Source organism: Coregonus clupeaformis, chromosome 6, assembly GCF_020615455.1.
Source record: "Coregonus clupeaformis isolate EN_2021a chromosome 6, ASM2061545v1, whole genome shotgun sequence".
Taxonomy (NCBI): Eukaryota; Metazoa; Chordata; class Actinopteri; order Salmoniformes; family Salmonidae; genus Coregonus; species Coregonus clupeaformis.
The window spans coordinates 36,658,847-36,672,498 of record NC_059197.1 but is presented as its reverse complement, the minus strand read 5'-3'; the positions used below and the strand labels follow the sequence as shown (position 1 = coordinate 36,672,498).

General features: G+C 42.7%; 1 protein-coding gene across 2 annotated transcripts in view; it reads left to right on the top strand.

The window, feature by feature from the left end:
• The window catches only part of LOC121567869 (neurobeachin-like), a 311,893-nt gene that overhangs the window by 82,317 nt on the left and 215,924 nt on the right, over positions 1-13,652 (top strand). For both annotated transcript variants that reach the window (XM_045220277.1, XM_045220272.1), the window contains exons 6-10: positions 2,608-2,734; positions 7,000-7,119; positions 9,856-10,002; positions 11,504-11,701; positions 12,023-12,234. In XM_045220277.1, the coding sequence (XP_045076212.1) occupies positions 2,608-2,734; positions 7,000-7,119; positions 9,856-10,002; positions 11,504-11,701; positions 12,023-12,234 (804 nt within the window). The remainder of the gene's footprint in view (positions 1-2,607; positions 2,735-6,999; positions 7,120-9,855; positions 10,003-11,503; positions 11,702-12,022; positions 12,235-13,652) is intronic.

Sequence of the window (13,652 nt, the reverse complement as noted above, 5' to 3'; positions counted from 1 at the left end):
TACTGGTGAGTAGTACATATAAACCATATCTCTACTGGTGAGTAGTTCATATAAACCATATCTCTACTGGTTAGTAGTTCATATAAACCATATCTCTACTGGTTAGTAGTTCATATAAACCATATCTCTACTGGTGAGTAGTTCATATAAACCATATCTCTACTGGTTAGTAGTACATATAAACCATATCTCTACTGGTGAGTAGTTCATATAAACCATATCTCTACTGGTGAGTAGTTCATATAAACCATATCTCTACTGGTTAGTAGTACATATAAACCATATCTCTACTGGTGAGTAGTTCATATAAACCATATCTCTACTGGTGAGTAGTTCATATAAACCATATCTCTACTGGTTAGTAGTTCATATAAACCATATCTCCACTGGTTAGTAGTACATATAAACCATATCTCTACTGGTGAGTAGTTCATATAAACCATATCTCTACTGGTTAGTAGTACATATAAACCATATCTCTACTGGTGAGTAGTTCATATAAACCATATCTCTACTGGTGAGTAGTTCATATAAACCATATCTCTACTGGTTAGTAGTACATATAAACCATATCTCTACTGGTGAGTAGTTCATATAAACCATATCTCTACTGGTGAGTAGTTCATATAAACCATATCTCTACTGGTGAGTAGTTCATATAAACCATATCTCTACTGGTGAGTAGTTCATATAAACCATATCTCTACTGGTGAGTAGTTCATATAAACCATATCTCTACTGGTTAGTAGTTCATATAAACCATATCTCTACTGGTGAGTAGTTCATATAAACCATATCTCTACTGGTGAGTAGTTCATATAAACCATATCTCTACTGGTTAGTAGTACATATAAACCATATCTCTACTGGTGAGTAGTTCATATAAACCATATCTCTACTGGTGAGTAGTTCATATAAACCATATCTCCACTGGTGAGCTTATAAACCATGTCTTTACTGATGAATACACATGAAGCAATGGTACATAAACACAACTGCAGATGATCAGTATCGTTTGCAAAGCCAACCTGGTTGAAACCTATGAGATCTAAGTGAATAAATAATAATTTTATGTACAGCTGTTGTCCTTTTCACCAGCACCCAAACAGTCCCTCCACCTGTTGTACTGACCCACTGGGCAAAAACTGGTTCAATCAACATTGTTTCCACATCATTTCTTCAAAACAATTCAATGTGATGATTTTGAATCAACATGGAAAACTGATTGGATTTGCAAAAAGTCATTAAACGTAAGGGAATTTCATATTTTTTAACCTAAATCCAATTATTTTTGTTTGTTTATTTCTTGTTGAATTCACGTTAGTTGACAACTCAGATGTAATTCAAAACTAGACGTTGAACTGACGTCTGTCTAGTGGGGTCCCAGTAACTTTTTGTTTGACCTCTGACCTGTAAACAGATTATGACCACAAGTTGTTTTTCATTTCATTCACTTTTCAAGGTTTCAAGTTTATAAGCAGCTCTGCCTGAGGACTCCATTCCTCTTGATGAAGTAGTGCAGTATAATGGATAAAGGAGGAATGAGTCCTGATTAGAGTGATTAAAACCAGCCCAGGTCTGTACTGTGGAGGCTGGTACAAGTTTGTGTGTGTGTGTGTGTGTGTGTGTGTGTGTGTGTGTGTGTGTGTGTGTGTGTGTGTGTGTGTGTGTGTGTGTGTGTGTGTGTGTGTGTGTGTGTGTGTGTGTGTGTGTGTGTGTGTGTGTGTGTGTGTGTGTGTGTGTGTGTGTGTGTGTGTGTGTGTGTGTGTGTACAGGCTGGGATCAGAGGCAGGCTGCAGAGGGAAGTACAGAGACAGGGCATATGGGCTGTAAGGGGGAGGTACAACGGTAACGACTATTAATGTAGACTCTAATGTCTGGCCAACACCGCCCACGTCTGGTGGAGGATTGTGGGTAATTAACAGAGAGATCAATAGCCTCAAGAGGAGCGTTTATCAACCGCTTCTCCAGATAGATACGGAGAGGAGTCCCTAGAGAGGAGTAGAGGAGGGGAGTGGAGAGGAGGGGAGTAGAGGAAAGTAGAGGACTGAGAGGAGCATGGGGAGGGGAGGGGAGGGAGGAGATGAAAGGGAGAGGAGAGGAGTGGAGAGAAACAGCCTGGGAGAATAAGAGAGGGAGTGACAGAGAGAGGGCGAGATAAAGGGAGAGATGACCAGAGTGGAAAAGTTATCATGAATTAGTCAGAAACAGACACAGTAGTTACTATCATTATCCTTCTGGTGTGGATAGTGTTTGGTTGACAGTAGTTGCTATCATTATTATTCTGGTGTGGATAGTGTTTGGTTGACAGTAGTTACTATCATTATCCTTCTGGTGTGGATAGTGTTTGGTTGACAGTAGTTGCTATCATTATTATTCTGGTGTGGATAGTGTTTGGTTGACAGTAGTTACTATCATTATCCTTCTGGTGTGGATAGTGTTTGGTTGACATAAACCTGATAGATACAAGATAATCATTCCTCCAGTGAGAGAAAGGCATAATTTTTCCTGAGTATCTACAATGTGAAACATCAAATCGAGGGAGCCAATCTGAAATCAGAAATGTAATGTTCGCACCTCGTAATTTTGAAACTGTTTATTTTGCAGCTTTCGCACCAGTAAAGGAATCGGCTACTCTGCACATTTCGTGGGCAACTGTCTGATCGTGACATCACTGAAGTCTAAAGGCAAAGGCTTCCAGCACTGTGTCAAATATGACTTTCAACCTAGGAAGGTAAGAGATGCTTTGACGGACGCCACTGTGCTTGCTTAATTGTACCATCTCAAACCGATACCAGAACCCAGGACCTCTGCCTTGCAAACACACACGACTGCCGTCCTGAAAAGTTTTTAGCGACTTGCGCCACCAAAAAGCTAGCAGTTCCGCCATCCAAGTGGAGACTACTAGGGTAACTACGTTTCATCTGTTACCCTGGTAGTGATCAATTGTCAGTGTGCTTACACCAGCCTACAGGTCACATAGCTGATGATCAGTAGAGGGCTTATGTAGCAGTGTGCAGGTCCCATATGTGAGTGATGGTGTGTTGAGGTGCTGCTGATAGAATAGGATCATCAGTCTGCTGCTCTATAGGACTGTATGGATCTGGTCAGTATGTTATGGATGAGGCCTGACCACCAGCCTGTTGCCATGTTGGTACTATCAGGAAAACCCCATAATGATCTCTGTGGTCATATTTATCAAGCGTTTTAGGCTGTGTTTATACTGCCACCCTACCCAAATCAGATTTTCTTTCTGTATCCAATCTCTTTTTCTGACTGTCCACAGTCAATGTGACCCATATCAGATTTGCCCATTCACACCGATGCAGCCTCTGAAGTAGCACACAGATGCAATGCTCATTTCCTGTCACTGTTCCTTTAAATGTTGGGGTGGTGGTCATGGTTCAGCAGATCGTGTGCAAAAAACCCACTTCAGAGCAAAACAAATATCTGATCTGACTGTCCAGACAGAGGTCGCATATGGAGGATCGGATTTGTATCAGGATTGAGATCCACATATGGAGGTGGTATAAATCGGAAGTCAAAAGATGAGATTCCATGTGGTTTTGTGCTGTTTACACATTAGGGAAAAGATCAGATAGGTATCAGGTATGCAAATAATTGGCAAAAGATCTGAATTGGGCTGCCTGTGTAAATGCAGCCTCCGAGTTGGAGTGCTGATCTAGGATCAGTGCTGATCTAGGATCCATGTAATCTTATTCATTGTGATCTAAAAGGCTTAATCAATCCTAAATGAGCACTGAGATGCTTGATGCATACAGCCTCTGGTATCTAACAGTGACATCATCTTAATAAAACTTTAGAACATCTTTACAGCAAACCTAGTATAACTGTAGTTTGGAAAAGGCATTTTGTGTATGGAGGACTGCATTCTGCTGTGTTGGTACGGTATATTACATAATTAAGCAATAAGGCACGAGGAGGTGTGGTATATGGCCAATATACCACGGCTAAGGGCTGTTCTTAGGCACGAAGTGCCTGGATACAGCCCTTAGCCGTGGTATGTATATTGGCCATATACCACAAACCCCCCGAGGTGCCTTATTGCTATTATAAACTGGTTACCAACGTAATTAGAGCAGTAAAAATAAATGTTTTGTCATACTGTGGTATACGGTGTGATATACCACAGCTGTCAGCCAATCAGCATTCAGGGCTCGAACCGTCAAGTTTATAATTGATCATATACATTGTGGGCAGTTTGACTTTATTAACAGATCATCAGGGACAGAAAATACAGCACAATTGTTAGGATAGACAAACATCTGTCACAACGAAACACTCCTCCCTCCTTCTCCTCCTCCCCTCCCTCAAATAGTTTGTGCTCCGCATGTGGATCTCAATATACCCCAGACTTCTGCCACCACTAGACTTGGCCAGCACTGCTATCAGAAGCCTAGCCAGTAGCAGAGAGTGCCTCCAGTCTCCTCAGACCAGGGAGAGAGAGAACATCATTACCTGTTCTGTTTAACAGTCCCACAGGGACCTCCTCACAGGAGCAGCTGGGTGCACAGTGAGATGAGATGAGAGTGTAGAGAGGGAGTGTAATGTAGCTTGGGATGTCTGACACCCTACCTGTCTCTGTCCCAGTAGAGATAGCAGGCTGGTTCAAGGCTTCTGTCAGACAATTACAGCCTTGGGTTAAACAGCTGTCAGCAACCATGGTGTGTCACATGACACCCTATACTCTACATAGTGCAGTACTATGTTTGGAATTAAATTCCCCCTCTCGCCCTCTCCTCTCTGCACCAAGTCATTAAAGTAGAGGGCAGACTTTGATCTAAAGATATCCTCAAATCAATTATCTGATCTCCTGGTGATTAAAAGTGATCTTAAAGGGGACATTGCCTCTTAATAGTCAACTGGAGTAATCTGATTCACTCTGCCATAGTCATGTTAATGATGTGTTTAAATCCTTTTGATCTGTAGTAGATCAACATAGTGAGGGTTGCAGCTGGAATTGCTTCATTTAAAGCCTTAAATTGAGATGATCCGTTTACAGGTTAGATTTTCGTATGTATCAGAGAACCTGTATGGTCTGGGATACTGTGTTGTCTATACCATGCAGAATGTATGGATAACTGTATGTTCTGTAATACTGTGTTATCTATGCTATGCAGTAGGCCTTTGTAATACTGCTATTGTCTCTGCAATATGTATGAGATCAGAGCTACTGAATCACATTATCCTATTTGGTCTCTAGATGATCTGGGTGACTGCAATGCAAACACATTAGGATGTGTTTAAAACCCTGTTCATACAGTGGGATTGAATGGGTTGTAGTTTCTAGTGTTATTATGTGTGGATTAGTGGCGGGCAGTGCCGTTACAGATAAGGGAGGACCATTTTTTTTCATGAATATGGCCTTATTTCTATTACAGCATATTGGATGACTGTCATTCATATTCCGTTCACCCAGTTAAATGTAACAGCGATAGGTTTAGGCTACTACATGATACTCACATTTTCCCTATACACATCATGAGGTTGATACAACCTAGCCTATGAATGAAAGTTTACACGTAGGTGCACACAGGTCGAAAGACAAATTTGATGTGACAGAGAGTGACACATGGACAGACAGTGACATTCAATACCGCCTTGCACACTCTTGCCTGCATCTAGCTGATAGTGGGTGTAATCATTAGTCCAACAGTTGCAAACAAGAGTTTCTATTGGACAAATTCAGGTATGTTTATCCCTGTTTTGTTCCGTTTGCTTCTGTTTAAGAAACGTTTTTCAACAGAATTGGTGGAATGAATACACCCCTGATCACGCGTAAACACAATTCACAGTTTCATAGCAGCCACGTTGTATTCCTTCTCGCATCTACGTTATGCGCTCTCCTCCTTTCACCTCTTCCCTTCCCTTGTGCACAACACATCAGCTGTATGTGAGCAGGCGAAAAAACCTTTCCAAGCCAAACCACTACACACAGCCTACATCGTTGTCACCATATTAGCTAAATTAAGCTAATAGAACTAACGCGTTAGTAAACCCGCTACAATCATGCAGTAACTTTACAGTGTACAGTCAGTAAGCAGTTACACCGGCGGGCCCCGGTGGCAATAAATTAGTAAAACCAAAAGCTTACCTTGACTTGGAAGAGTTCTAGTGTTGTGTTGGATAGTCATAGCCAGCTAGCTAACATAGCATCCCTCTGTTTGAGCAGGGTGTTTCAGTAGGCTAAACTAGCTAGCTGCATTTGCTAGCTAAGTAAGTGAAACTGAAAGTGAAAGAAAATGACAATCTCTCTCCCTCTTTATTTCTCTGTTGCTTCTCCTTCATTTAGGAAGAAATGAATTTGTTCAAAACTGTTCAACTATTTTCTTTCTCTCTCTTTGAGTCAACTACTCACCACATTTGATGCACTGCAGAGCTAGCTAGCTGTAGCTTATGCTTTCAGTACTAGATTACTTATCTGATCCTTTGATTGGGTGGACAACATGTCAGTTCATGCTGCAATAGCTCTGATAGGTTGGAGGACGTCCTCCGGAAGTTGTCATAATTACTGTGTAAGTCTATGGAAGGGGGTGAGAACCATGATTCTCCTAGGTTTTGTATTGAAGTCAATTTACTCAGAGGAGGACGGACGCTAGCTGTCCTCCGGCTACACCCTGGTGCTACCCTACAGAGTGCTGTTGAGGCTACTGTAGACCTTTGCAAAATAGTGTGTTTTAATCAATTATTTGGTGACATGATTATATTTAGTATAGTTCTATTTAAAAATGAGAACTTTTTTAATGTTTTAAATTTTAATTAAATTCACACTGGTGTGGACCTGCATCCACACGCACGCACGTGCACACACACACACACACTCACTCACACTCTCTCTCTCTCTCTCTCTCTCTCTCTCTCTCTCTCTCTCTCTCTCTCTCTCTCTCTCTCTCTCTCTCTCTCTCTCTCTCTCTCTCTCTCACTCACTCACTCACTCACTCGCTCTCTCTAACCCTCTCTCTCCTCTCTGTGTTTCAGTGGTACATGATCTGCATCGTCCATATCTACAACCGCTGGAGGAACAGTGAGATCCGTTGCTATGTCAACGGTCAGCTGGTCTCCTATGGCGACATGGCCTGGCACGTCAACACCAACGATGTGAGAATGCTCCTCATTGCTGGTTGATTGATGCTTGATTGATTGATTGACTGACTCTCCTGTCACTGCTCCTTCCTGTTGTGAGCTCTCTGCAAGGTCGTGTTCAGTAAGGCACACAGGCACATTTTGAACATTTTTGAAACATTTTTTATTGGACAAGTGGAGCTATTACCTGTTTCACTCCGTTTTCTCCTGTTTTCTTCCCCACTGAACACGGCCGTGGTGGTAGTAATATTTGTGGTTGTGATGGTTATGGCTGTGATATTTGTGGCTGTGATATTTGTGGTTGTGATATTGTGATATTTGTGGTTGTGATGTTTGTGGTTGTGATGTTTGTGGCTGCAAGTGCAGCATTTGATCATCGACCACAGTTTGAAATCATCAGACCCAAGATTGTGTCCCAAATGGCACCCTATTCTCTATATGGGCCCTGGTAAAAAGTAGTGGGAATAGGGTGCCATTTGAGATTCGTAAATCCTCTGTGGTGCTCATTGAGTTTCAGCGCTGTGGCAGAGTTTACTCCTGGGAGCAGAGCTGCGTTCTCAAAGCTTCCATTTGAATAACCATTTATCAGGGAGATGTTTGAAGAGAGGAAGGCCGTAGAAGAAGAGACTGGGAGGGAGGACGACAAAGGCTGCTATCTACAGAGTTAGGCATGGATGGGGGTGTGTGTGGTGGATATTATTATAACCCACTTCTACAAGGCAGGGGTTACAGGTACAGGTTTATAAGGACAGACACACACTGGGCTCTGGTCAAAGGTAGTGCGCTAAGTATGGAATAGGGTGCCATTTGGGATGCAGACCTAAGTGTCTGTCAGCCTTCCTTCCTCTCTGAGTGACAATCTATTTGCCCATTCAAAAGCTGTCATCATTTTTTGGGGTCTGTTAATTGCTCTGCTACTCAGCTATCTTTGAAATTGGGATGATGTTTTCCGTCTCCGAGTCTGGATGTGTTAAAGGACATGACCCTATCCTCTCATCTCCGTCTCAGTGTCCGTATAATGGCCCTAACCATTTCCCAGAGCCATATATACACTACCAGTCAAAAGTTTGGACACACCTACTCATTCAAGGGTTTTTCTTTATTTGTACTATTTTCCACATTGTAGAATAATAGTGAAGACATCAAAATTATGAAATAACACATATGGATTCATGTAGTAAACATAAAAGTGTTCAACAAATCAAAGTAGATTTTATATTTGAGAATCTTCAAAGTAGCCACCCTCTGCCTTGATGACAGCTTTGCACACTCTTGGCATTCTCTCAACCAGCTTCACCTGGAATGCTTTTCCAACAGTCTTGAAGGAGTTCCCACATATGCTGAGCACTTGTTGGCTGCTTTTCCTTCACTCTGCGGTCCGACTCATCCCAAACCATCTCAATTGGGTTGAGGTCGGGGGATTGTGGAGGCCATGTCATCTGATGCAGCACTCCATCACTCTCCTTCTTGGTAAAATAGCCCTTACACAGCCTGGAGGTGTGTTTTGGGTCATTGTCCTGTTGAAAACCTAATGATAGTCCCACTAAGCCCAAACCAGATGGGACGGCGTATCACTGTAGAATTCTGTGGTAGCCATGCTGGTTAAGTGTGCCTTGAATTCTAAATAAATCACAGACAGTATCACCAGCAAAGCACCCCCACACCATCACACCTCTTCCTCCATACTTTGCGTTGGGAAATACACATGCGGAGATCATCCGTTCACCCACACCGCATCTCACAAAGACACGGCGGTTGGAACCAAAATTCTCCAATTTGGACTCCAGACCAAAGGACAAGTTTCCACTGGTCTAATGTCCATTGCTCGTGTTTCTTGGCCCAAGCAGATCTCTTCTTCTTATTGGTGTCCTTTAGTAGTGGTTTCTTTGCAGCAATTTGACCATGAAGGCCTGATTCACACAGTCCCCTCTGAACAGTTGATGTTGAGATGTGTCTTTTACTTGAACTCTGTGAAGCATTTATTTGGGCTGCAATTTCTGAGGCTGGTAACTCTAATGAACTTATCCCTCTGCAGCAGAATTAACTCTGGGTCTCCCATTCCTGCCGCGGTCCTCATGAGAGCCAGTTTCATCATAGCACTTGATGGTTTTTGCGACTGCACTTGAAGAAACTTTCAAAGTTCTTAAAATGTTCTGTATTGACTGACCTTCATGTCTTAAAGTAATGATGGACTGTCGTTTCTCTTTGCTTATTTGAGCTGTTCTTGCCATAATATGGACATGGTATTTTACCAAATAGGGCTATCTTCTGTATACCAACCCTACCTTGTCACAACACAGCTGATTGGCTCAAACGCATTAAGAAGGAAATAAATTCCACAAATTAACTTTTAAGAAGGCACACCGGTTAATTGAAATGCATTCCAGGTGACTACCTCATGAAGCTGGTTGAGAGAATGCCAAGAGTGTGCAAAGCTGTCATCAAGGCAAACTGTGGCTATTTGAAGAATCTCAAATATAAAATATATTTTGATTTGTTTAAAGCTTTTTTGGTTACTACATAATTCCATATGTGTTATTTCATAGTTTTGATGTCTTCACTATTATTCTACAATGTAGAAAATAGTAAAAATAAAGGAATGAGTAGGTGTGTCCAAACTTTTGACTGGTACTGTGCCCCCCCCATCTCTCTCTCTCTCTCTCTATCCTCCCTGTCCTCTCCCGCTACAGAGCTATGATAAATCCCCTGCTCTGTGTGCCCGTTTATTGACCCTCTCCTCTCCCTCTACAGAGTTATGATAAGTGCTTCCTGGGATCGTCGGAGACAGCTGACGCTAACAGGGTGTTCTGTGGTCAGCTGGGGGCCATCTATGTGTTCTCTGAGGCTCTCAACCCAGCTCAGATATTTGCCATCCATCAGCTGGGAGCGAGCTATAAGGTACGCAATGGGCTGACTGAATTAGGTTACTGATAGGTTAGGATAGGATGAATTTTAATGCTACATGCACGCAGCCTCCTACACCTATCAATCTGTGAAATCAATGCTGCTTGCTACAGTTCCCTGTTCCCTGCTACCTGGTGTCTCTATCCGAAGAGCTATGCTTGAATGTGTCCTGTGTCCTAACACTATACACTGTATGTACTGTGTTCTGTTCCCTGGCTGCCCCTGAAACTATGATTTGGACTGTTAAGCACACCCCTGCCTACCTGAAAGCTGTGTTGTCGTTGATCCAGTGTGTAGTTTGGAACCATAGTTAGTCATAGCCTGTCTCATCCAGTCTCTGGCCTTAGTCTAGCACCTTGTTTTCCTTGTAATTTTAATGGTTATAATGAATGGGTATTCATATTAATGGTGATAATGATAGTTGGTTAGTGATTGAGGTGTTTAGAAAAGGCCTCATTATAATCTCAGTTAGTTAGCAGAGTCTCACAGACAGGGCAGTCTAACAAGGTATAGGAGACACCCACAGACAGGGCAGTCTAACAGGGTATAGGAGACACCCACAGACAGGGCAGTCTAACAGGGTATAGGAGACACCCACATACAGGGCAGTCTAACAGGGTATAGGAGACACCCACAGACAGGGCAGTCTAACAGGGTATAGGAGACACCCACAGACAGGGCAGTCTAACAGGGTATAACTAGCGATCCTGGGATCATAATAGTCCCATTGCGTGTCTGGTCTACTGAGCCAGGTCTACTCTGCTTGTTATCTCAGCTATCTACATCTTTTCACGAGAGAGAGGCTCCACGATGGAGAGGCACGTTGAAGGCTTATAGACCCTGCATGGTGCTACAGTCGCCTATGGTGTATCTTTACAGTGAGGTGTAGACTAGACAGTATAGTTGATTTTCTCAGGGAGGCAGAACAACTGAGCTCCATTACTTTGAATGGTTTCAGGGAAGCTCTAGAATTCTGAACTATTTCAGTGTAGGTCTCATCTCTCTCCATCTGAATCATCATGTCTGTAGCTAGAAGAGGGATGTATCTCACCTCTCAACACTCTTCTATGTCTGTGGCTGTTCATTCATTATTCACTCCTCCGTTGAGAGGACATTCCTGATTTCCTAATTAATAACATTCCAATTGATGATGCTTTGATTGATTAATTGAGCTCCTCTCTCACCTGCCATCCTTAATGGATTAGTTACATTAAGACTGTGAGTGACTCCGTTATCGATCAGCAACATGTTCCATTAATATGACTCTACTGCTACTGCTGCTGAGAGTTTAGTAGAGGAATGAGCTGTCATGATACCATACCTTATCACATCTCTCTTCTCTCTCTTCTCCCACTCTCTGTCTGTCGCTATCTCTCTACCTCTCTGCCTATCTCCCTTTCTTTTCTCCCTATCTCCCTCTCTGTCTCTCTCCCTCTCTCTACCTCTATCCCTCTCCCTATCGCTGTCTATCTCTCTATTCCTCCCCTCTTTGTAGAGTACATTTAAGTTTAAGTCGGAGAGTGACATCCACCTGGCGGAGCACCATAAGCAGGTCCTGTATGATGGGAAGCTGGCCAGCTCCATCTCCTTCACCTACAACGCCAAGGCTACCGACGCCCAGCTCTGCCTGGAGTCATCGCCCAAGGAGAACGCCTCCATCTTTGTCCACTCACCCCATGCCCTTATGCTACAGGTTCACTACATGTCCTTATAATACACGTACAGATGCCGTCAAATATATTGGCACCCTTGCACTTTACAGTGGAGTGCAATGGAGCAGAATGATCTGTTTTCTCTTTTCAAACCTGTTTGAATGGCTATTTTTACCCAAAAGCTTTTTGAATTTCAACTTATTTTAGAGGAAATAGTGAATCGTGCAAGGGTGCCAATATATTTGACCGCAACTGTAATTCTCACCCCATGTCCTTATAAAACAGGCTAGTCTCGCCTCATGTCCTTTTAACCAACATATAATGAAATTACAGTAAACTAACACTGTATTGTTCCCTGGTAGGATGTGAAGGCCATAGTGACCCACTCCATCCACAGTGCCATCCACTCTATAGGAGGAATCCAGGTGCTGTTCCCTCTCTTCTCCCAGCTGGACTACCATCAACCCAACGACCAACACAACTACCAGCACCATGAGACCCAGCTGGACTACCATCAACCCAATGACCAGCACAACTACCAGAACCATGAGACCAAGCTGGAGACTACCGTCTGGTAAGTATCTGTCCCCCTGTCCCTTTGTCCTGTCTCTGTCCCCGTTCCCCTGTCCCCTTTCCCCTGTTCCTTTTCCCCTATCTGAGGATTACCATCTGGTGAGTACAGGAAGTTTCATCAAGTGAAGGTCTGAGTCTTCTACTATGAGAATGTTGAGAATCAACGTTCAAATTTACCCCTCCTTGCTGATCCTTGTCCTGAAGGTCCAGTGTTGTCCTTGTCAGAGCCCCCCACCGAGCCCTGTTCCAATCAGAGCTCTGCCATAATCCTGATTTAGCTCAGTGACAGAGACCACGCTGGGGAGATGCACACACAGCAGCTCTGAGCCAGGCTCTGCTCTGCCTAGGGCCCTCTCTCTGGTGCAGCCAGGGGCTAAGCCTGCTGGGTAGTGTAGTCCCAGCCCTGGGTTAAGCCTGCTGTGTAGTGTTCCAACCCATACCAGGCCAACCAAGCCAGCTAGTGAACTCTGAGTGACTATAGTGGTTCTGCTGCCTGTTCCAGTGAGTCTACCTCTAAACTAACTGATGGCTCATGTTGGTCCTCAGCATCTTCAGCAGATACTGCAGTGTAATAGATTATGTGTGTGTTCAGAAGGTATCTGAGAGAGGATTTGTGTATATTAGGATACTCCGGGGGGATGAATCTATGGACAGATAGTGAGTCTGATGTAGTTGGGTGAAAATGATGTATAATTATATTGAACTACATTTATCAATCTTACGCCATAATAATTTATATAAATGCTGTTAAGCGTATCCGAAGGATATAGCAAGATAGCGAGTCTTCGTATCACCACACGGAATACTATAATTACGTAGCTGTCTAAGGCAACCCTTATGCAATTAATGATGTTCCGGAAACTATGAGCTAATTATTCACGATCAAAGTTTCAGCATCTATAAATTGAGTTAGTCTTAATGAAGGGATGCAAAGTTGGGACCCAAGCATATGCTATGTGTTGTGTAATTAACTCTACAATTTAGGATTGATCAATAATCCTACTAAATTGTGAACGTAAATTAAATTAAACAGTTACTCTATAAACAAGGAATGCATTTACTCAAATCAGATGTATTAGTCACAAATGAATTAACACTCAAAACAATTACAGTGTACATGATACAGAATAAAACAGAGTAAATGTCTACCACAAATAAGACATGTCTTTACATGGGTCTTTTAGAATAACCTCTAAAATAAAAAGTATAATCTGTCTGTACACACATGGAGCTTGCAAACAAGGTCTCGATGAACCAAAAGAGACTCCAACCTTTTATCCTTGGAAAAATGGAAACTCATCCTAAATTAACATGTTTTTGCACTTTTCTGGGGGAAAACAAAAGGACGGACATCACACCCGGATTCTAATCTAATTATCAAACTCGTAAATGTCAATGTAACGACAGGACACCAGGAAG